Source organism: Cynoglossus semilaevis, chromosome 9, assembly GCF_000523025.1.
Source record: "Cynoglossus semilaevis isolate Cse_v1.0 chromosome 9, Cse_v1.0, whole genome shotgun sequence".
Classification (NCBI taxonomy): Eukaryota; Metazoa; Chordata; class Actinopteri; order Pleuronectiformes; family Cynoglossidae; genus Cynoglossus; species Cynoglossus semilaevis.
The window spans coordinates 17804171-17829532 of record NC_024315.1 but is presented as its reverse complement, the minus strand read 5'-3'; the positions used below and the strand labels follow the sequence as shown (position 1 = coordinate 17829532).

At 41.9% G+C, this 25362-nt stretch overlaps 1 protein-coding gene across 1 annotated transcript in view; it reads left to right on the top strand.

Annotated features, from left to right (window-relative positions):
* rptor (regulatory associated protein of MTOR, complex 1) overlaps positions 1-25300 on the top strand; it is a 209177-nt gene extending 183877 nt beyond the window's left edge. The window contains exons 30-39 of the mRNA XM_025058498.1: positions 173-279; positions 541-686; positions 819-943; positions 2164-2265; positions 19205-19311; positions 20200-20327; positions 22357-22443; positions 22515-22631; positions 22927-23056; positions 23606-25300. Coding sequence (XP_024914266.1) covers positions 173-279; positions 541-686; positions 819-943; positions 2164-2265; positions 19205-19311; positions 20200-20327; positions 22357-22443; positions 22515-22631; positions 22927-23056; positions 23606-23674 — 1118 coding nt within the window. The 3' untranslated portion in view covers positions 23675-25300. The remainder of the gene's footprint in view (positions 1-172; positions 280-540; positions 687-818; positions 944-2163; positions 2266-19204; positions 19312-20199; positions 20328-22356; positions 22444-22514; positions 22632-22926; positions 23057-23605) is intronic.
* Positions 25301-25362: the final 62 nt, after the last annotated feature.

Below are 25362 nucleotides of genomic sequence, written 5' to 3'. Positions count from 1 at the left end.
ATCATCACCTCCATTACTATCTTCTTCATCATCGCCATCATCACCATCTTCATCACTTCCATCATGTTCGTCATCATCTTCCCCATCACTTTCTTCTTCATCATCTTCATCATCATCATGCTCATAACCGTACATCACAGTCTAGAGAGTGTGTTCACGTTGCCCCCTGCAGGCTTCACAAATGACAGCTGTTGTTGCCATGACAACACACAGCAGCAGCCAACTGGTTCGGTGGTGAACATGCATGAAGGCTCACAGAAGAATTGTCACGTGGAGACGGTTTGGTTTTTCTCTCGGCCTTGAATGTCTTGTCCATCTCTTCTGCCGTCATTTTGGTTTATTTTTTACTTTCTCTGTCGGTAGCTGAGGTTCCAACGTAGATGCAACATTGATTTTGGTTTTTTTCTATCAACATTTAGAAAACTTTTCCACCCCTTTTCACCCCGGTTGAGGCCTGGAGATGACCAGTGTGGTCACTGCAGCTGCTGTAGTTACTAATCAGACAAGTCTGCTCCTCTTTACAGTCGGTGCTATTTTTAGTTTCACCCACCAACCTTCACCTCTCTTCCAGGTGTCTCCCGTCTGGATGATCAAATATTCATCAACCGTAACCCCGGAGTACCGTCTGTGGTCAAGTTCCATCCCTTCAACACCTGCATCGCTGTGGCCGACAAGGACAGCATCTGGTCAGGGAGACGGCACTTACTCAGATTTAGTTTCATGTCAAGACGGAGATTAAAAAGGGAAATGACTCCTGCACATATGTAACAGGGTTACAGTGTGAATGAAGTGTTTCTTTTTTTTTTATTGTTCTGTAGTTTCTGGGACTGGGAGAAAGGTGAGAGGCTGGACTACTTCTACAATGGAAATCCACGTTACACTCGCATCACAGCCATGGAGTATCTGAACGGACATGACTGTTCTCTGCTGCTCACGGCAACAGGTTGGTCAACACAGACGCACATTTCCGCCTCTAGGGGCAGCCTGTTCACAGCGAATCTGCTGCTAACAACATATCACTTAAAGTGGGGAGAAAGGTGAGAGGCTGGACTACTTCTACAATGGAAATCCACGTTACACTCGCATCACAGCCATGGAGTATCTGAACGGACATGACTGTTCTCTGCTGCTCACGGCAACAGGTTGGTCAACACAGACGCACATTTCCCGCCTCTAGGGGCAGCCTGTTAACAGCATATCTGCTGCTAACACAATATTCATTAAAGTGAAAGAATAATTTAAGATAATTTGTAAAGTAAAAAATATTTTTATTAGTCATTTTTTTTAGCAATTGCTAGATTTCAGGTGACCGCATTTGCTAGCAACTAGCGATACATTATAGGATTAATTGTTAGCTTTCACCAAGGTAACCATGCTAATACCTCTGACTTCCTCCCTATCCCAGATGTGCATCTTTTCAGTTACAGTACTGCCACCTACTGGGACTATTTTTTTTATTGTTGACTTTTTTTTATTGTATCTGGAGGATGTTCTGTTCACATGCAGCGTAGCAAGAAAAAAACTGAAAACAAGGTAGAAACCTTAGCAGTGTTAAAAGTAGCATCATTTACTTTCCTTATATAAATAGCTAGAGAGTAAAAAGGCTCACATTTGAAGATAAGGTTTAGTACAGTTGAAGTAAAGAGGAGACTCATTTGTTGCAGCAACAAGATTTGACCACGACTCCCACAAACATAAACACCAAACACTGATTTATGTGCGTGTGTGTGATTTATGTTCATTCATCATCAGAACAAAGCAATTACCCTGCATTAATTTATCTTCATAATCCACAGGAATTACAGAATTCAACAGAAAAAAAAAAAAACCCTCATTCATTTAGTTTTGTCTAATTAAATCGATGCTTCATTTTTTAACACGATTTCCTGAAAACGCTGACAAATCTCAGGAATGAATGCATAACATGTAATCAAATGTTCAGTTCAGTTCAAAGGTGACTTTTTTTTTATTTTTACCATCTTTACCAAACTTACTTTTTCGTTCACCCAGAAGAACACTTCTGCTTTGTTTTCTCCTCAAACCAACGGACCGTCGCTGTCTTCCACTGTTGTGACGTAAAGCTCCTCCCTCCATTTCTCTGTGCATTTACGACTCCCCTTTTCTCCCCCGTCTCTCCCCTCTTCCCTCCTCTCCACACACCAGACGATGGAGCGTTGAGAGTCTGGAAGAACTTCGCCGACCAGAAGAACCCAGAGATGGTGACGGCATGGCAGGGTCTCTCCGACATGCTGCCCACTACCCGAGGTCAGCCCTCTGCCAGCGCTCACAGTAAAGATCAATGCTCTACTTTTTTATATAACCCCCCCACCACCACCACCACCACCACCACCACCCACTCATCTACCCACCCACATGAACCCTACTACCCGGTTGTGCACCTCGTGTGTCCCCCCAAAATAACCGTGCAGGTGTTAGTGGAAGAGGCGTGAAACCTGGTGTGAGGCTCTGACTTCATACCAGTGGACAAACATGTTGATGATGATGTCTTCATGTAAACACATAGACAATCCCACTACTCACTTCAACTCATCTGAAAAATGTTTTTTATTGGGAAAAAAATGGCCGCTATATGCCTGATAAAACAGCTGGTCAAGTCAACACTTCCTGGATAGCTTTAGATGGATGGATGGATGGATGGATGGATGGGTTGGATGAATAGGTGGGTGGTGGGCTGAATGAAAGCATCTGCACCACATAAACCTAAAGGAGGTTTTGGGTGGAGTCAGCGCCCCCTGCAGTATTTCTTTATGACCCAGTAGCCAGGTTAGTGCGTTTTATTTGAACTCGGTTTATATTCATTAAAGTGAAATAATAGTTTAAGATTATTTATTTATTTATTTATTATTATTTATAGTCTTTTTTTTTTTATCAATTGCTAGGCATTTCAGGTGACCCCATTGGCTAGCAAGTAGCGTTTCATCGCAGGATTAATCATTGTACAAGTCAGCCTTCACCAAGCTAACCATGCTAATACCTCCCTATCCCAGATGTGGATGTTGTTAGTTACAGTACTGCCACCTACTGGGACTATTTTTCATAGTTGACTATTTTTCTGTATCTGCAGGGTACAGTAAAATGGAAAAAAAAGCCATACATGTACAGAAAGGAGTTTTGGGTGGAGTCAGCGCCCCATTTGTTTCTGCTGTTTTTAGTGTCAGGTTCCTAATCCGGGACTCTGACTTCACTTCCATACCTCACAGCCACATTTTATGCCCTCATCAATCCTGGCATAAACTTGTCACTTTTACCATATCCATCATATACCTGCCGTATCTGCCAACATTGTCACCGTATCTGACAACGTCAGAGTCAAGTTCTCACCTCTGACAGACATACAGCACATAAATCTGCAGCGAGGCGCTGCGATTCCTCACACCTCTGCCACCTCGCCATAATGGATGGTATTTAAACATAGAGCACGGACAGTGCTGAATGTTCAGGCTATGTTTGCCGCTTGTGTTGACACACTTACATAATTTTGTGATGCGGAATTACTCCACACACAACACACACACACACTCTCTGCTGCTGCTCCAAATTTACTTTCTTGCCTGGAGCTTTTCTCCACCGCAGTTTTCTGGGACAGAGAAGAGTTTGGAGGAGCTGTCACAGCCGCAGGAAAGATTTCTCTGTTACGGTAAAAGCTAATTAACCTGTTTTGTTAAGACAGGAGTCAGTAGCTTCCACACTTGGCCATTTTTTTTTTTGGTACACATTAGTTAACATCTTGATGTGAGCGTTTACCACCGAAATAGTCTCATTTTTATCGTGAGGTTTTGTTTTTGCCTCCGTAAGATTGGAACCATGTCCAGGACGATTTTTTAACGCTGTACACCGTAATTATTATTCTACTAATTACAGGCTTTGTCTCATTTTTAGTTACCACCATAGAGAATGTTAAACGATAGCTAACACTTTGATTCATATTACTAACTAGTGAGAGCTAATTAGCTAGCATTTTAGCCACATTTTAATTCCCTAGTTTGGTCGAATTTTATGTTATGTACGTCATGATCATTTTTACCTTTGGCAAACTTGAATTTTTGAACAATTTACAGATTCTCTCCTAACCTAGCATTAGCTTAGAGACCAACCTGGCTGTATAGAGCTGCTAACATTCTTCTGCTAACTGTAGTTAGCAAAAGTCCTTTTTACCAGTTTGTAATGTCTAGACTCATTCTTAATCATTTCACCATTTTTTTTCTAATCTCATACTTTTTCTTAACTGTCTGAAATCACTCTCACTCATGTTTTTTTACCCTCTCTCTGGCTAAAAATAGGATACTTTTAGTTTTCAAAAGAAATGCAACTACTTTTTTATTTAACATTTTAATTCCTTATATATTTACATGACTATTAGACATTTTAAGCTTTACTTAAAGTTGTCTTTTCTCTTTGTTCTTCCTATATATGTAGCGATCTTTTACCCATTTCTATGCTAACTACGTAGCTATCACAAGCTAGTTGGCCGTATGTTTTGTAAACTCTCTACAGTTTGGTTTTATATTTATTGTAGACTTGAACCTACCTAATCCTGATGTTTCCTCATTTTTATTTATTCTGTGACTTAAACTATCTTTTGCCAACTTTTGTAAAGTTCTTGAAAGTTTCAAAGTGGTGGCGTATCCCCCCCATCAGGAGAACATTACTGGCAAACCCAGATAATTCAAGAGCTTCGTGCCCTGAGCCCTTACTTATTTCTGACCTGGACTTGTAGACAGTTTCCTATATAGCAACTGTTGACAATACCTCACGAGGAAAGACACAGGTTAAGCTAATTGGTAGCATCTCAGACAGAGCTGTCAGAACAGCTGAGTCACAGGCAGACACAGGTGTGAAAAAATACAACCTCATGCACATACTACAAGGCCATAGTCACCAGGGCTGTGCAGTAACCCACGGAGGTATGACACGCTTAACTAGCATCACTGTCTGAGCGACTCAACTGTCCCTTTTCTCTGTGCACGACTTGAGCTTTTTTAAGGAGGATTTAACCATTAATGGTCAGTTTCTTAAATTGAATTTACAGTTTAGCTTATTATTCAGACTTCAGCCAAGGTGTGCACTCAAGAAAGCATGAGTTAGCGGGTTATCTTTTAACATGTGTTGGCTAAACTTTTATTGCTAACTAATATTTTAACCCTGGTATTTTTGCCTTTTTTAAAAAAAAAAAATCTTAAAAATCTTAGCTACATTAGCCACTTGCTGGCTTTCTCCTTATTATTATTTGTATCCCTTAATTTTTATTTTTTATTTATTTATTTATTTTGTTCTGCTATTTTAGGGTAACCAGATGCATATAGGCTATTAGGCTAATTTTAGGATCTTTCTTAGCCATAATTATATCTTGTAGATAGATAGTTTGTTTGTTTGTTTGGTTTACTCTGTTTTCTGTTAAATAAGAATTTTGGCAATTTTTTTTCAGCATTTTAGCAAACCAATAAATATGTCTATTTTTGACCACTTAGGTTTAGGTTTGTGATTTTGCTGTTTTTTAGCCAGCGAATCACTATTTTCTCCTTTTATCTTTACTTCCTTTAATTGCAGGTACTGTGGCGTTTTTATTCACACTGCAGCCATAATATTATTATTATTTTATTTTTATATATTATTATATTTGTGGAGTAGTTTTTTCTGACAGTCATTCAGTAGAAAGCCAACTGTCAGACTCATAGAGTTTGTTAATATGTTAAAACTAGACAGGAAACTGAAAAAAAACCCTTTCTTTCCACACATACAATCTCTACTTTTTTTATTTTTTTTGTTCTTTTCTCCCCGTCATGCTGCTCCCCTCCTGGCTCAGTAATCTCATTTTGAGTTATTACCATAACTCTGAGTCTCTTTCCAGTGACTTACAATTATTATATCTTTGTCCTTTGAATTTTTCAGAGCTACAGTGTTGCCTCAGCTGCATTAATAATGTAAAAACCCAATGAAATATTACTCAGGCCTGTCTGAAGCTGTTGCTACAAGATCATGAAGATGCTGGCGGACACAAAGACACACACACACACACACACAATCATTCTCCCTCAGTCTATCGCTGTCCTCACGTTACACTTTTGTTTTTTTTTTTCTTTGTGTTGTTTTCCATCAGTGAGCCATGTCTGCGTAAACGTTGTCTGGCTTCTTGTTACTTTGCTGCTCCGTTGGTATTGTTATTGTTATTGTGTTGTGATCCCTGTATAAAAACCGAAGCTGAACAAGGCTGAAAACCTGTTTCCATCCCGCTGCAGAACTCACCTGCAGCAAATCCTGATGTTACATGCAAAAAAAAAAAAAAAAAAAAAATCATAAGAATAATTGCGTACAAACGTCCGAGGTATAAACACATTTGGACTTTTCCGACCGAAAACCCAGGGATTGCCAAGCCCTCACTCTCCTTCGCCAAATTCCATTCAATTCAATCAATGTTTTTAGCTCGAGGGAAAACAGCAGCAGCTGCTGCTGCTGCTCTGACGCCGTGTCATTCACTAAATTTGTTTCTATTAGCTAAATCCAAACAAAGGATTGTAGACAATTAAGTTGCTAAATAACACATTTGAACAGACTGATGGAGGCAGCGGTGGACCTTTGTACCAGAGACCCTGTTAGAAAACCACTGAATTTCTCTATAGACCTTTGTGTTACACAGAGGACAGAAAACGTGACCGGAGTACATCCAGGTTTTACACGACGATCCTTTTGTTAAAGGGTTAGTTCAGGTTTTTTTTTTTTTTCTTCTATTCTTCGTCAAGCAGCCGTACAATCAGTGAGGGAAACATTCATTTCTCCGTGTGGTTCCTGATGCCACATCTAGCTACGGTTAACTTCTAGGGGCCAAGATGTTGCGATAATGAATAATGCCAGTATTTCACATCAGGGTGAGCTAGCTAAGTTACTAGCTTAACTTCTAGATGTTGCGATAATGGATAATGCCAGTATTTCACATCAGGGTGACGGCAGCCATTTTGAGAAAGGAGCATTTCCTTTAAGTACAGGGTTGTTGTCGGGGTAAAAACTGCCACGCATATATTATGCACATGTAGAATTTGACCACTGCATATGCACTAATCCAGCAAACATAGGTATGGACTCTAAATGGAAAGTTTTATTTAAAACAACCGCATGCATGTTAAGCTTTAGTGGGCCACATAAAAGGAAGTGGCGGGCCGGATTCAGTCCGCGGGCCTTGAGTTTGACATGTGTGTTCTCTGAAAAAAATGAACAACCCTCCTGAAAAGAGAAGCTGAAAGTGAAAGTGATTGGTGGTGTGTATCGCTACAGCCATACTCACCACCTTATACTGCAGTATCAGTAGCCTGTCTCGTTGTTTTGGGCGAAGTTTGCGACAGCGGGGGCCTGGAGGCTACAGGTCGAGAGGGACCTCCAGCCTCAGTCTCTGTGCTTTCATTCTTTCTCCTGAACAACTGGGACACCTGGGAAAACCACAGCCTTGTTCAGCTTCGGCCAGCTGGACGCATGTAGAGTTGATTATGTCTAAAGTCACATTTTTTTAAAGTGTGGGTCTGCATGCACAGGGATCCTTGCTAATTTGTCGCTTGCTTTGTTGCATTCCCTGCTCTTTACCCCTTTCCTCCTCCTCCTCCTCCTCCTCCTTCACTTGCTGCCTCCCTTTCTGCTCGCAGGTCTTGCCAGAAGGGTCTCCATATATCTTGACAGGAGTAAGCAAGGAGGTAAGTGATGCCGGTCTCTTTCCTCCCCCGACTCCCAGAGCAAAGGTACTGCACTAAAACAGCTCACAGCCCTCCCCTCCCCTCTAGCCCCCCCTGCAGTCCTCTTTGATTTTTTTTTTTTTCTTATTCCGCTGACCACCACCATTCATCTTCCTTTCATGAGTCTGCTGATGCTGTATGACTCCATCCCCTGTTGTCTTACGATTAGGAGAAATTATTTACAGTAATACCTTGAAATACAAGCGCCTCGATACACGAGTATTCCGAGATACAAGCTAGCGTTCGAGCAAATTTTTGCTTGGAGATACGAGTGAAGATTTGAGATACGAACATGCTTACAGACAGCGATGCCAGGTAGCCGAGCGTTCGGAGCACCCCACGCCGCCTCACTCGTCCACTTCCGTACGCATCTCCCGTGAGTCTTCCGGATTGTGTTTGCGTTATCTACGTGATTTTCTCTCTATTTTGTGCATTATTCTTAGTTACGTAGTGTACGTGTAAGGTACGGCACAGAATCAAGTGTCTACGTACGGGCCAACTCTCTTCCCTCCCTTTCTGTTATTTCTTACGTGATAAAATGATTTGATACGAGCACCTCGAGTTACGAGCTACTTAAGGTTTGGTCCGCATCACCACAGTGTTCCTAGATTAAAACTGCAGTAACACGGAGGTAGAACTCCGAAGACAAAGCAGCGTGTTTAATGTTAGTCATGGACATTCGGTCTGCCACCTGATATTGTAAAAGCAGTTCATTTAGTACGGGCTAATTAATCCTGTGTTCCGTTCCGGACTCGGTTGACAGTCTTGCGTCTTCAGACGTAGTAGTTGGTATTTAAGGGTGACTCATTTTAAAATGAATGAATGAAAGTCCTGTCGAACAGTCATTAATTACCACCGGCTCGGCTCCGAAGGATAAACCGTCAGACTCACTCGCATAACTTTGTCTGTAATGTCATTTTATTGACCTATTTATAAATACGTTTTTAAATAAGCTTTTTCTTACACATTAGTTGTGGTTAGGAGACCGCACAACTACTGATAGATCCAGAAACTCTAATGCAGATAATAATGTATATAACAGTTAAACAGAGCATACATTAAGTGAAGTGAAAACTGCTGAGAGAAAAACTGACGTAGCCGATATTTATACCAGTAGTTTCTGTTAGTCACAGATTTAGCACAAACACGATTTCTTTTTGTTTTTTCAAAGAATACTGAACATAAGCAAAGAGACAACGACACTCGATTGTCTAAAAGTAGAAAATAAATGCAGACAAATAGAAAAAGCTCCAGAACTTTAGCGAGTGATTAAAAAAAATATTTTATTGTTATCATAATTGATTTGTACCTTTCATCCATGGGCCGTAAATACCCAGGTTAATGTGCTGCTGTTGGCCTAGGGCCTTACCTTTGGCACTGGACAAAACAATCGTGTAGTTGATCATTTTTAACACAAATTGATGTTAAATATTTTATCTCTGGCTCTTCAGAAATGATTCATGATTATTTATATGTTGAAACATATGTACTGCCCCACTTGATCATTTTTGGACCATCACTTCATTCGCTTCATTTGTATTTGATGGTAATGTAAAAAGAACAAACTACAGAAGGTCTCACGATTTATTTAGGAGAGTGCCACCTCCTGGCCAATTTTAGCTCATGCCTCATCCTTTTTATCCTGGCATCGGTGTTGGTGATGATTAGCTTTTCCTCCAATGTTCGCAAACTTCCCTGCATACTTCACGGAGGTAACGTCGGGATTAAAATTTCGTTGCTGATACAATGTCGTGGCTCCAATCGCGCCGTCTGATATTAAATCGTTCATTGTCGCGCTTTTTTACATTTTTACAAAACGCAGACATATCTAAAGTGTATCAATAATCCAACAATCCAAAGCTGTGTCGTATTTAGTTACAGTCGCCACCACCACCATCACCCGTCCTGTGGGCATTAAAACGAAATCCACCTCCAGCTAGTTGCTGTTGTAAAGAAGAAAATAGCTCTTGCTTTTTTTGTTGGAAGAGTTTCTATTCTCATTAGTCATCTTCACCTCAAAGGAGTCTTTTCTTCACACTCTATATTTGTCCAAATATATATTTAAAAAAAAACCAAACTACACTAATTCAATCCTTTCCCAGAGGTGTCTGTGTTTAATGGTGTGGCTGTTAGTGACGTGCGACTTTAAAAGCACTGAGCTCTTGTGGCTGGATGGAGCAGCCTATTAAGCTCCACAGGAACCTGTGAGATGAGTGTTCATGTGTGCAGACACATTTTTAAGACACTCCTCCTGTATCTGCTGCTGCTGCTGCTGCTGCTGCTGCTGCTGTTAGAGGAACCCAGTGTCTGGGGAGGAAGAGTTCAGAATAAAAACACAAGTCTTTCTGAGGGGAAAGGTGTGGAGAAGAAAGGACCTTGACAGGACAGGAAGTACAGTGGAACCTTGAGATATGAGCATAGTCTGTTCCAGGACCGAGCTCGTAACTCAGTGTGCTCGTTTCTCAAATCATTTTTCCCCATAAGAAATAGCAGATAAAAATAAATCCGTTCCAGCCCCTTTAGAAAACGTCCTTATTAGTGCTAAAAACAACAGAAAAAATATGTTATTATTATTATAAAAATGATAGTATATAAGGATCCCTGTGATTTGAAATAAAATGTGGTTTAATTATGACTTCTTACCTTCGAGACAGACGATACAGGAGCAGCTAATGGCGGCATGTGGAGAGGAGGAGGAGGGAAGAGAGTTGGCCCGAAAGTAGACACTTGATTCCATAGCGTACTTTACACGTACACTACGTAAACTTAGAATTAACTTTTTTTTTTTTTTTTTTTTTCTCATATTATATATATATGGACAATTTCATGCTTTATTTCCGATGGAAGTTTCTATTTCTATTTCACTTCCATCCCTTCATTTCCAAAAACAATTTCCAGAGAAATAGAACACTTCCTGTCTCCTTTCGTCATAGATTTCCAGGTCCTGAATCCGAGGCAGATTTAATTCAGTGAATTCAGACTCCTAAGTACGTCCTCTTTCACTTATTAAAAGTCTCTCTTCTCTTTCATTAGGCTAATTGTCATTCCTTCTTCTTCGTCTTCTTCTCCTTTTGCCCGAGATCAAAGTTGTCTCCTTTTAATTCCTCCGCAACTCCTGACTTCTTTGCCTTCATTCATGCGGCTGCACATTAAAGTAGGACAGGCCTCTCATGTGTGGCTGCAGGGAGGCAGACGCTGTGACCTGTTCTACATTCACTGCCTTCATCTCCCTGGTGCCTTGTTAACATCAGGTCTGTGAAAGTTTGCTGAATTCAGGGCCAGGGACTTGGTGAGGAGTGGGTGAGATAAAGAGAGGGAGACACTTGGAAGTTTCAGGAAAACGGAAACCCAAAGCCTGGAGTCAGAATCACTTCTTTTGTCTGCAACTTTCACTGGAACATCTTCGTTCTAGAATACAGAAAATAGAAATAGCCCAAGGAGTGGCTTGGTTTTTAACTTGAAAGTACACGGCGTTTCCTCGCTTCTGTTAAGTGTCTGTTGAAGACAGTAGACTTAAAGTCTTTTTGACATTTTCCACTCTGACATCGAGGCATTCATTTTCAGTGACCTAAAGTGTCACTTGGAAAATCAGACCATTTCAGATTATGAAATGGTCCTTTCAAAAGCAAATGAACAGAAAGTCAATGTCTTCTACAACTTTCAGTCATGGAGAATTTTTTACTTGCATAAACTTAACTTTGCTTACGTTTTTTTTTTAGTTTTCTTTTTTTCTGCTTTTTTTGCTTTGTATTTTTCACTTTTTTTTCCCACTTTTTTTCTCCTGACTACCCTCACCTTCACTTAATTTTTTCAACAATTTCATGCTTTATTTCCATGGTCATGCGTTTATTCTTCTCACTACCAGCCATTTAGCTTCGGCGTCTGTAAGCGTGCTCGTTTCTCAAATCTTTACTCGTATCTCCAAGCAAAAATGATATCTCGGAATACTCGTATGTCGGGGCGCTGGTATCTAAAGGTATTACTGTATAAAGTTCTTGACATATTTTTTTTAATTTACGTAGGATTGAAAATACTTTTACAAGTCTATTTAAATTCTCTATAGACAGAAACATTTTAGTCCCTGGAACTATTTGAAAGGAATTAAATCAGGTGCATGTGTGTTGATATTGGCTGTGATTCTACAGCAACAAATGGCCTTTGATATTAGCTGTGATTCTACAGCAACAAATGGCCTCGTGGATTTCTGTCGAGCTAAAAGTCCGCAGAGATGAACGAACAAGTGAGGTGGTCACCAGGGGGTCAGAAGTTAGAGATGATAATCTGTTGGCTTTTTCTGGGTATGGAAGTTGTGTAACGTGAGCTACATCCCACCAGCTCCTGTCCTCCCCTGACGCCGAGCCTCTTGTTGGGGTCAAATAACAGTCAGCATATTTTATTTAGTTTTTAGTCCCAGTGGTGGAATTGTACAACCTTTCATGTCGAATCTCTATTTCTGTGATGCAGTGTCTGCCGTGGAACGTTCTCCATACATTAGTCGAATGTGTGCAGAAATATCTGTGTATTTCATTGTTCCTGACTGATCCAATGAGGTCGCTGAGGACTAATATCGGGAAGATTAAATCTCCTTTCGCACGGTTGCCATTTAGCTCTGTTTAGCTCCGTTTCCGGAGTGTCAGAGCTCGGTCCCTCAAAGGTTAGACAAACACAATAACGGGGGCCATGTTCCTGTCAGTTCGAGGTCTCCCACAGATCACGACGTCGTCTCTCCGAATCATTCTTGCTGGGTAATTCCCTGCTAATCCTGGTGAAGATTTACGAGTGGATTCCTGCAAGACCTTTTCAAGGCAAACTGGATGAATGTGAATTAAAGAAAAAAAACACAGTGGAAAAGAAGACGAAGCAGGACTGATTAATGAGCTTCAGTGTGTAGGAGAGTCAGTCCATCACCGGAAATAATGGGGCTGACGGAGAACGGAGGAACACCGTGGTGGTGTATTGAAGTAAAGAGGCTAAAAATGAATATCTCGGCGTTGGTTTCTCAGCTTATCTTCACTGGTCCAATCAGAAACCGCGACTGCTCACAGCCGAGTTAGTGTGGTTTAACACCACAGCGATTCTCTCAGTTTACAGCCAACGTCCTCTTGACACCAAGAGCATGATATAGATGTGGAGTGGCATCGCTGGCTACATAAAGAACTCACCCAATGTACCCAAGTACATTTGGCCCCTTTGGATTCTGTGGGTAGTGTAAGTGCACTTCTATGGGAAGTGTACCGTGTCTGGGCACTACGGCATCTTTGGAAGTACGTTACGTTAGTAGTTTCACGATTGACTAGGGATTGGCGCCTTGTGTATTTAAGAGTTCCTTGCGTCTCAAGGCTTCACATAGTTATTGTCATCAAGTTGTTTCATCTTCCAGTGGACTCACCACCCGCAGGAAGGTTCAGGGGGTTGGTACGGTGCAATGTGATTTGGGTGGCGACTGCTGCCCCCACGACCTGGTAACGAATAAGCGGATGAAAATGGATGGATGAAAGTTGTTTCATCAAGTTCCACAGACGACAACAAACGCAATCTGCTAATAGACATAGCCATTTTGTTTTTTTAAACGAATGGGTAGAGCCATGGCACTTTTGCCCAGATACAATGTCTCTGTCATTGATGTGGAACCCCAGGGTTCACCTCCTGGGAAAAATTGAATCCCGTTAGCATGGTTGGTACCTTCCAGTGGACTCACCACCTGCAGGAAGGTTGACAAGGGGCTTGTGCGGTGCAGTGGGATTTGGGTGGCGGTTGTGCAAACTGTGGCCCCTGTGACCCAGTAACGGATAAGAGGATGAAAATGGATGGATGGATGGAATGGGTGGAGCCATTAATTTACAAAATTGTTTTTTGAGGAGTAACGTGATCATCCAGTAGTTTCCTGTTTGCACCAAATTGTACTTTTCTATGGAAAACCCAGCCGTCCGTCATGGACAACATGCCCTAATATATGCAGTCACTTTTCCAACTTTCTGTACGTTTTATAATTTAGCTTGTTATTTTGTTGATGAAGACCTGGTTTGCGTCAATGTGACCATAAGCTGGTCCTCAAGGGGACGTCTACCTTTTTTTTTCTGCAGCCTTCATCCATTTCTTTTGTACAGTTTGTGGGTCTAAAAAAAAAAAAAAATCACAGCGTTAAAAACACTACCCACACTCCTCTGCTCCTCCCTCTCCCTCCTCACATCTCTGTTCCCCACGTCCATATTGATTTTCCTGAGTGAGTAACAAAGCCCTGCTGTGGCCCACGGACCGTAGCTTCTCTTGACATCGGGATTTCTGCTGCTTTGAGCAGTTTGTCGGCCACAGATGTGATAAAGATGACGCGGCAGGTTAGGGGTGACACGTCTGTGAACTCACACTCTTTGAACTGAGATCATTTGTTATTGCAGTCAGGAAGCCTGTGGGCGAGAACAAAGGGTTAGATAATGAGGAGATGAAATCAATCCCGGGCAGTGATACTGAAAATGTAGAATCGATGGATTGAAGGTTCTGTACATCAACCTGCGTTCTCGTGTGTGTGTGTGTTTGAATACACAGACACACACACACACCGGGACACTTCCTGCTGCAGCTGCTCAGCCTGTTGAGGAGGAGGAGGAGTATGAGATACAATTGACGACTGAATGATCTGCTCTCAGACCCAGAACCTGAGGCTCCCAGAATTCCTCCGAGTTAGTGTTCATTTAATTGAAGATTAGTTTAAGAATATTGAAGTCTATAATAAACTTTTAACTATCGTCGTTTGAGCCTGAAGCTGTCCAGAGGAATTAAACAATCTCTCTCTCTCTCTCTCTCTCTCTTGTTTCCCCCATCAGCAAAGGAACGAATGATTAAATAGCCGAGATCGTCATTATATCTCAGTTTCATGTTACGTTGTCCATTCTACGGGGAGATAAAGAGATTCATGTCGTTGTAAAATTCCATTTATATGGACTGTTTCAGACTATTTTTAATACCAGTTGGGCAGACGAATGAGACTGCACTGCACATTCCATCATAATCTATGGCTGTGATACCGTAACTGATTTGTAGAAATCTGGAGGATGTCTTTTGCACCATGTCCCAACCTGCTTCTTAGCCTCGTCTGATGACTGGATTCGAGTCATTTTCAAACGTTTATTTCAAAAAGAGCTAGGTGTAATTCTGTGTTTGGGTAAAAAATGCATGTGTCAAAAGACGCTTACCAAATTAAATCTAATGAAGACGTCATGATAAAAAGTTGTCCGAGCTGTTGGACACCACTGAGAGACGTGTCTTAACTCGAACACCTTAAATCAGACCCGTTTGTTTTTGTTGTTGTCTTAAAACAGTTTGATTTGTAAATTATGCACCACGGGAATTTCTCCAGCAGTCTATGTCTAGAGCAATGTGCGTTAGGCCTAACTCAGGCTCGTCTTAGAAATCCACTCTAAGCTGAATAGACAGGTGGAAAGTAGGGTTTATAATCCCACATCCTGACTAGAAGGTCCACTGAAGATTGTGTTATATATAATGGAAATGAGTTGGCTTTTATTTTTCAGACTCAAGTGATCTATTGGGAGTGTTGGCTACAGTCCAATCATTGAGCTGTTGGAGACACCTGGTAGACATGTTTTTTAAAAAAACATCTGTCTTAGAACATTTGGATTCAGTTTTTTTTTAAAACATCTGTCTTAGAACATTTGGATTCGGATGGATCCTGTTCCAAGCCCACTTTGTAGCAATTTAGGGTGAACCTATATTTATAAGTGAACCCATGAACTCTATGTGGTTTTCATGTTGAAAAGAACATCTTACCAGGTGGCCTAGATTTTGTTTTCCCCTCACAGACATTGTCTGTTGTCTGTTTTTAAGCATTTTATTTCTTCCAAAAACATCACTTTTCTCTAAAATGTTTCACTCATAGACCAACATTTTTAAAGTCTGAACTCCATATGATCAACCTTTAAGTATTCTTCACAAACACAAAAACCCTCATCAAAACTTCATTGTTACATTTCATAAAGAATATCCATTCCTGTGCTCGGGCTGTGTGGAGATGCATTCAGTTCTCTGACCCTTTCATTCTCGCTCAGATCTGTATCTTCTGAGCTGCCTGCTGCAAAGGGAATACTATCAACACCTTCTCCTCATTCTGTTCCTCCTCACAGCCTCCAAAGAGGCAGCACAACCGAGGCGGACTGAGAGAAAAACCCTGTGAAGTTGTTTCCCCTCCTGGAACACATACGTACGCCCACGCTAACAGTGTGACAATGCGACACCCGAGTGGAGCTGTTGACGTCACAGGAGGGACCTGGGTTTCCTCTCAGCCTAAACCAATCAAAGCAAAGTCGATGGCATCGGGCCACTAGTCAATACGTGATGATTGGCTTTGACTCACACGGGGGGTTCATGTAAAGAACCAGCAGAAGAACGAGATCAAAAACCTCTCTCTGACCACCTCCTTCCCTCCAAACAAACATGTTTCTGAATTTGACGACCTAATTTAGAGTCGGCTGTTGAGTGTGATGATACAGTAAGATGAGGAGCTGACTAATGAAAAGGAAGATGGGGATGAAAGTAGAGAGGCAGAGTGAAAGTGTGCTGTAGCAGCAGACGTTGAAAACGTCGTAGCAGACGTCAGCGTGTGCTTCTTCAGGCTAATATTGTTAGTTAGTTGTTTAATTGGTTAGTTGGTTAAACTTAACTGGACGTTTAACACTTTCACCTCACTTCCTCTAGCTTACTGTAGTCCAGACCAACAGGCCCTGGACTGGTACTGCGCTATTGGTCATTTGGTACCAGGTCGAGCAGAAAAAATATATTAAATATATTATTTAGTGATTATCGCGGTGACATATTTTTTATTACATAAACTGACCAGATTCTGTTATAATTTCAAAGGTCTCTTGACACAGGTCAACACACCTGTCAAAGTGAGTCTTATTTACAAAAGCCGTATTATTTTACTTTTCTGCCGCACCTTCACCGCTATCAGAATAATATGACAAGAAACTGACTTTTTGCATGTTGGCTGCTCCAGGCTGTGGCCTGACTCCTCTGCCAGGCATCAGTGAGCCAACAGGCCAAGCGTGGCTGAGAAGGCACTGCTCACTTGTTTCTGGCCCGGACTGCCAACATATGAGATGGAGGACGAGGAGGAGGAGGAGGAGGAGAAGTCGTCTTGCCTTCAGCTCCTGCTCCTCTCACCCACCCCTCCCTCTCTCTCTCTCTGTCTTTGTCAAAGCCAGGACCTGCTGACGGGCTCATTTCCAGGGTCAGCGTTTGCATCTCCCGGTTGTTTTCTGATCAGCAAAGATTGCGAAATGCAAGGCTACATTTTTGTCGGCGTGAAAATGTGATTCTGTCTCTGCAGAACCTCAGAGTTTATTGAGAATGGACCTGGGTTTCCTCTCAGCCTAAACCAATCAAAGCAAAGTCGATGGCATCGGGCCACTAGTCAATAAGTGATGATTGGCTTTGACTCACACAGGGGGTTCATGTAAAGAACCAGCAGAAGAACGAGATCAAAAACCTCTCTCTGACCACCTCCTTCCCTCCAAACAAACATGTTTCTGAATTTGACGACCTAATTTAGAGTCGGCTGTTGAGTGTGATGATACAGTAAGATGAGGAGCTGACTAATGAAAAGGAAGATGGGGATGAAAGTAGAGAGGCAGAGTGAAAGTGTGCTGTAGCAGCAGACGTTGAAAACGTCGTAGCAGACGTCAGCGTGTGCTTCTTCAGGCTAATATTGTTAGTTAGTTGTTTAATTGGTTAGTTGGTTAAACTTAACTGGACGTTTAACACTTTCACCTCACTTCCTCTAGCTTACTGTAGTCCAGACCAACAGGCCCTGGACTGGTACTGCGCTATTGGTCATTTGGTACCAGGTCGAGCAGAAAAAATATATTAAATATATTATTTAGTGATTATCGCGGTGACATATTTTTTATTACATAAACTGACCAGATTCTGTTATAATTTCAAAGGTCTCTTGACACAGGTCAACACACCTGTCAAAGTGAGTCTTATTTACAAAAGCCGTATTATTTTACTTTTCTGCCGCACCTTCACCGCTATCAGAATAATATGACAAGAAACTGACTTTTTGCATGTTGGCTGCTCCAGGCTGTGGCCTGACTCCTCTGCCAGGCATCAGTGAGCCAACAGGCCAAGCGTGGCTGAGAAGGCACTGCTCACTTGTTTCTGGCCCGGACTGCCAACATATGAGATGGAGGACGAGGAGGAGGAGGAGGAGGAGAAGTCGTCTTGCCTTCAGCTCCTGCTCCTCTCACCCACCCCTCCCTCTCTCTCTCTCTGTCTTTGTCAAAGCCAGGACCTGCTGACGGGCTCATTTCCAGGGTCAGCGTTTGCATCTCCCGGTTGTTTTCTGATCAGCAAAGATTGCGAAATGCAAGGCTACATTTTTGTCGGCGTGAAAATGTGATTCTGTCTCTGCAGAACCTCAGAGTTTATTGAGAATGTTTTGTCACAAACTGTCACCAAGCGTCTCCCACGGTCCCACCAGGAGCCAAACCGTGGTCCTGCTGAGGCCTCGGTGGTGTCATTATTACTGATTCCCGGGTTTGACTTGTGACATGTGGAATCAGCAGCAGCTCAAACCCCCCCAGCAGATTGTATTTGGTGAATTAATGGAGGCCAACACATGCTCAGAGTTTAACAGATGTGTGTGTGCGCACTGTTTTTTTTTTTCCTTATAAATCCTCAAACCTCTTCATTCCAGAAACTTCATCTTCAGTTTTTGTTTTGAGCTTTAATTTCATTTTATTCATTTGTTTATGCATGACCAGATGTTAGAGGCAAAATGTGCTCCACAAATAAATGGTACACATTATGATTATTGGAATATTGGTTTGAAAACAAATTAATATATTCAATTTAATGTTTCCAGTTTTGTAAATCTGCCTTCATTTCATTTCCTTCATTTACCGTAATTTCCGGACTATTGAGCGCACCCACTAAATTTAATATAATTCTACATATATAGGCCGCACTTCTCTATCAGCTGCCCGAACCGTGCCTGTAACACGGCTGGTTACACGTTAGCTCTTTCCTGCATCGGCGCCCTGACAGTAGTTGGAATGCACAGGGGAGACTTAGTGATCTGCTACGGGGCCGTAGCTAACATTAGCTCCGGGGGCTAACTCCCTTCACTTTGTGCTTGTCCGCAGCAGAGGTAAACAGAAACACTTTAAATTTTAGCCACCGTTCTCTCTCTCTTGTGACAGACATACGCCACTAGTATAACACACAGTAGCCTATCAGAAAAGTCGTGAATCGCTAGCGGTATGAACTTCGTTAGCCCGTAAATATCCATAAATTAGCCACATCAGTGTTTAAGCCGCAGGTTTCAGAGCGTGAGAAAAAAGTAGCGTCTTATAGCCTGGAAATTACGATAACTCATGTCATTCATGTGTTCCCCTACATTCATGTAGTTACCAGCCTGTTTTAACACTGTGCTGTCACTGTTGGGTCCGTAGGTGCAGGGATGGTTGTGGACTGGGAGCAGGAGACTGGTCTCCTCATGACGTCTGGAGATGTTCGAGTCATCAGGATCTGGGACACGGACAGAGAGATGAAGGTCCAGGTAATGAGCTCACCAGAGGGGGGCGCTGTGTCTGACACACCCTCAACATGTTGAAGAGTAGTTGTGTAAATGTTCAATCATACCTTAATGTTATGCCGGTGAAAACAAATACACCAAACTATAGCAAAACAGCTAAATGCTAGCTAGAATGGCTTGGATGGTCACGGCTGAATAGTAAAACTTAATGCACTTTGACGTGCATTAAGTATAAGCTTAAATTATAAGGTTAGGTAAGAACAATGTGATAATACATTTATTAAAATCATCCTTGAGATGTTCCAAAGCATTTCTCATATAGAAATGAATTAGCTAACAGTTAGCCACAGGTTTAGAAACATGGTTTAGTGTTGTCTAAAGGTTTGCATTAAGACAATGGAAAAAAGATCAAGTTTGAAGAAAGAATGTTACAACAGAATGCTGTTTTTTTTTACACTGTATCTCCGAGGTAGAACAAGTCCCATAGACGACGTAGAAGTTGTTGAGGTGAAGTACTGGCCTGTGGTGTTCTGTAATCTTTACAAGTACCGGTCAAATATTACTCTCTAAATACTCAGTCAGACCAAAGTGAAGATTACTGAAGGTTCCAGATTTATTTTTTTATTTTTTTATTTCTCCTTCTGTGTTTTCACTCACCTAATGACTCCAGTGAGCTAATCATTGTCTTGATGGATGGCCCTAATACAAGTACAAATGGAGCAGCCGGGCCTGTGGCTGCATATCGATACTGCGTCCAACTGCAAATGAGCTGCAGTCACTGCAGCACATGATGGATGGTTTCAGAGAACATTTAATGTGAAATTAGTGTCGTAACAAGGTTCTTACCTCAGCTGATGTTTTTTTTATTAGTCCTAAACAGGTGATGTGTGTGTGTGTGTGTGTTTTCAACAGGACATCCCGACCGGAGCTGACAGCTGTGTGACCAGTCTGTCATGTGACTCCCAGCGTTCGCTCATTGCGGCAGGTCTTGGAGACGGATCGGTTCGTGTCTTTGACAGGAGGATGGCTCCGAACGAAAGGTGAAGCACACGCTGAGTTCTTCTTCTTTTCTTCGATTTGATCACATTACACCCCTGACCTTTTTCTTCTCTCTCGCTGTTACATATTTATCCAGAGAATAAGAGAACACCAAAGTCACATATTAGCGGCAGTGACTCAGGATGAAATGTCCTTGATGAAAAATTCTGTTATTGTTCTCAAGGTTTCACTGTAGGAAATGTATCGTACCGTAAAATTCAGAATATAAGCGCACTTGGGTTTTAAGTCGCAGGCTATTTATTAAGGGTCCCAAACTTGGAAAACGAGGTTTGTTTCAGTGCCTTAATCATCGGATTCTCAAATTTCCGATGGTACATGAACGCCCCTCGCTGCGGACACATATATACAATGTTGTACAAATGTACGAAATATACAAAATGTAAGTTATTGCAACTCTGTTTCTGTTAGTTTTCATTTGAAATATTCAAAACATATTATAACCTGTTTAACAGTTTTACTTACTTTTCACATTGCGATTTTTCAAACCCAATAACACAGCAACGTACAGCTGTTACTGATTGTGCCTTTAGGGCACCTCAACCTCAGTGCCCTTCACTGCCCCCTATCGGTGTGGAGCAGTACTTTCTTCCTCAGCCTGTACATTTCCTTTGCATGAATGGCTGACCAGAAAGACTAAATATGTCACTAACATTCCTGAAATATATTCAAACAAGTATATAGTGGATATAAAGAGATACAGCATGTCACTGTTATTAGGAAGAGGTAGATCTAAGGTTAGTAAAACACACTGTAGCAAAGTCAAAATTTTTCTTGAGTTTGTGTAAAAAAATGACTTAATATAGTTAGCCTGCAAGAGCTAACAGTTAGCACATAAACACTTGGTTGTAAATTTTTGTCTCTCTCTCTCTCTCTATATATATATATATATGTATATGTATATACCCAATGTCTTTTAAATTCACATTAACATGAACTCATGAACATGAACATGAGTATTTTGAAGCGAACAGGGGCGTTTATTCTCTTTGTTTTATCCAAACTACACTGAAAGTATATATTTTTACATGGGGTAACCCCCCCACACTCACACACACACACACACACACAGGCCTATATATCCCCGTTCTCTTTTCTCTAATCTATATTTATTATATGACTTGCTGTAAATCTCCCTCTGGGAGTTTGGCAGCACCTTTATTAGACCCCTGGTGGCGCTGCAGCTTAGATAGTTAAACATTATTTAAATTTTAGTCCCAGTGGAGGGGAAAACAAAGCAGATGAAGCAGCCATAAATCTTTAAGTAACGCTAATTTAACGGTTACCCCCTCGGGCCTGCAGTCATATTTTTCAGCATAGAGAGAACAGTCGGCCGGACAGTGACAGAACAGTCGGCCGGACAGTGACAGGAATAGTGACAGGACAGGTCTGGTTATTACAGGGCTTCTAGTCTGTTCTCATGGAAAACGACTCACTTTTTTCAACGTCAGTCGGTTGGAACAGTCGGCCGGACAGTGACAGAACAGTCGGCCGGACAGTGACAGGACAGGACTGGTTATTACAGGGCTTCTAGTCTAGGAAAACGACTCACTTTTTTCAACGTCACAAAATAACACGTTAAACGTGTATCCCAGCTTTCACTGGTTGCCAGGGAGCTGATAATGACTTCCTGTCACCTGTGACGTCATCTACCTGGTTATTTCCTGAAACTGCTGCCTGGTTTCACACGGATGTGCAGAACGTGTTGGATTATTATTTTTATATATTTTCTGTGTAGCACAAATGCAGTCGCCCTTGTTTAATTCATCCCCGATCGCCTGGTGCCACCCAGTGGTCTTTTACATGTATAACAGCGTATTCAACAATAGACATTTAGTGGTAGATGTTCAAAAACATATGCATAAATATTCAATGCGTAAAAGAAGGAGTTTCTATCTCGTCATATTTTAATATTTCAAAGGTCTTTCACAACCTTTGTTGAGACTAAATTTCTTCGTATCTTTGTGCGTTGTGTTTTCTCTTCATTGTCTTTATCTCTGTGCATCCCCGCAGTCGAGTGATGACGTACAGAGAGCACGGTGCCTGGGTGGTCAAAGCTCATCTACAGAAGGAGACAGATGGTCACGTCATCAGTGTCAGGTACATCTTACAGTCCTGTATGTTTTTTTTTTTTTACTCACTCGTACTGACCTCTAACACCGTCCCACCAGTGTTAATGGAGACGTTCGCTTCTACGATCCCCGGTCACCTGACTCCATCAACGTGCTGCAGACGGTGAAGGGTCTAACAGCCCTGGACATCCACCCTCAGGCCAACCTGTTCGCCTGGTGAGTGTGTTTCTCCTGCAAAAAGCTTTTCAAGCGCTCTCCTCCCTGTTGTGCTTCTGAATATGTAAGAGTAAAAATAAAGTGAGAGCAGCAGAGATATCGATTTTCTTTTGTTTACCTTTTAAACGGACCTGCAGACGAGGATTTAACTCCAAATGGCCGTGTTTAAAAATGAGTCACAAAAAGACAATTTTTCTATTTTTTGACCCTAATGCACTCTAATGCTCTCTCTGTCTCTCTCTCACTCATACACACACTTCTTCCATCTCTCTCTGTTTCTTCTTCTGTCTCCCAGCGGATCAATGAACCAGTTCATAGCGGTTTACAACGCCAATGGCGACGTGATCAGCAACATCAAGTACTACGACGGATTCATGGGACAAAGGATCGGGGCCATCAGCTGCTTAGCCTTCCATCCTAACTGGGTAAAAAACACACAGATGTTTATGAAGTTACGTAAGTGTTTGAAGTCAGTTTTTCAGTGCCAGACCATGTCTGAGGTTTTTTTTTTTTTTGCTCAAGTCCATGTCAACTTTTGATGAAACTAACAGTGCAGTGAAAGAAAGTTCAGACACTAGAGAACCGGGATCCGCCAGAGTCGGTTCCAGACATCGGTTCCAGAAAGTACCTTCTCTACCTCTGGCACCTGAATTAGCAAACTCATTAGCATGGGTTCTCAGGAGCTAATGTGTTTTCCATTAGTTCAGTGCAGATGCAGTTCGCTCCAGCTAACTTTATAATTGTGCATTAGAAGACGGTGGAGGTTCGTCTGATTGTTGTTCTGCTCCTGTGACGGGACTCCAAGAACCGATCAACCTTGTCTTCCACTCCGACGCTGTCTGGCTTTGATTTTAGCATTTGAATTAATCAGATCCTTACCTTTCACACATATATATACATATATGTGTATATATGTGTATATATATATAACATATATAACATATATATAACGTTCTCTCTGTCTCCCTCTACAGCCACACTTGGCCGTCGGCAGCAACGACTACTACATGTCCATCTACTCAGCAGAAAAGCGACTCAGATAACACATACACCAGCATTCACCTCCTCCTCACTGCTCCTCCTCCTCCTCCTCCACCACGTATGACTCTGACCCCTAGCCTCCAGCTCTGGGATGTAAATGATGACATTTGTTTTTGTACATATGCAATTATCACCCTGAATGTTCTAGTGATGGCTGCTGACAAAAACTGCTACGACTATATTATTATTATTATTATTATTATTACTATTACCATTATTACGATTATTATCATCACTGTCCTTACGATGGAATCATACTCTTATTACGAAGCTAATGATTGTAGACGCGGCCCCCGCGGAGGAGTGTGTATATTTAAATAGCCTATATACAAAAGAAGAGAGGTTCTATTTTAGAAGTTCCCACTGACCCTGAGGCTATGCCTCCCCCCTCCGCCCCCTCCTCCTTCCTCCTCCTCCTCCTCCTCCTCCTCCTGCTCAGCGAGCATCACTACCTAAACAAACTGTGAGCCTCCCTCCCTCGAAACAAGTACGAAGCTGGATAGATGGATGAAGAGACGGGAGGGTGGAGCGCCCCTCGGTGGACAACACAGTTAAAACACATATACTGATGCAGGAAAACTTTGCTGGACCCTGGCGTGTGTATATACGTGTGTGTTTGGAAATGTGTGTGTGTGTGTGTGTGTTTATTTTAACGCCCAACTCTCAACCAAAAGACGCAGAGTTTTGCTACTTTTCTGCGTCAGGTTTTTGAGGACACACCCAGAGATGGACTGGGCTTAGTCTGTCCCTGCAGAGGGGGCACAGAGTGTGTGTGTTTGTGTGTGTGTGTGTGTGTGTGTGTTATAATGGATTATAGCACAGATCCGCTCCAACCGTGGGCCATTCCCACCTTGGACTTGGTGCCTGCTCCCATCACTTGACCTCTCCTCCTCTTTGCTCCTCCTTCTTCTCCTCCTCTTTATTGCTTCTTTCACCCCAGTGTGCCAAACATAATCGCCTCTCCATCCTTTTCTGGCTCGAGTGCGTGCATTTTTTTTTTTTTTTTTTTAAGACTGTTTCTTCCAGTCTAAGATTTCATCCTATATTTAACACAGAGAGTGAGAGAAGATCAACGTTTATCTACGGCAACCTGCTGCCCTGCAGAGCAATAAAGCTGTCCAGGATTTAACCTGGAAGCTAAAGAATCACCAGAGATCACCTTCAGTATGAACGGTAACACATCGTCTTGTGTCCAAGAGCAGCGCCTACAGAGCTGCAGCTGCTATTGTTGCTTTAGTTTTCATGCACCTGGAGCTTCACATGGTGGAACCATAGACTGTAGGTAGGGGTGGGGAAAACTCTGGAAATCTAAAGGTAAATGAGGCTATGTTTATGACATTCCCAAATGTTCTTCTGGAACATCGATGGTCCCTGCTGGATTATTTCAGATCTTCTCCTAACTAATGGGATATTAAGTTTGTATTCTGATCCCATTTAGTTGAAACTAGAAATTAAAGTAAGGTTGTGGATGGTACGTAAGAAGCCTGACTAGTGTCAGTAAGGGACTTGACCTGACCTCGTGTTGGATGTTGGCTTTTCAGCTCATCCTTGTTCTGTTTTCCTACAAATGGAGTCGAACTTTGTCTGAAGAAGACGTGTAGCTGGTGGTGAAAACTAAAAAAAAAAAAGCTATAGGACATAATTGCAACAGAGTTTTTTTCGGGGTCCCCCCAACTCCACATCCTGTTCT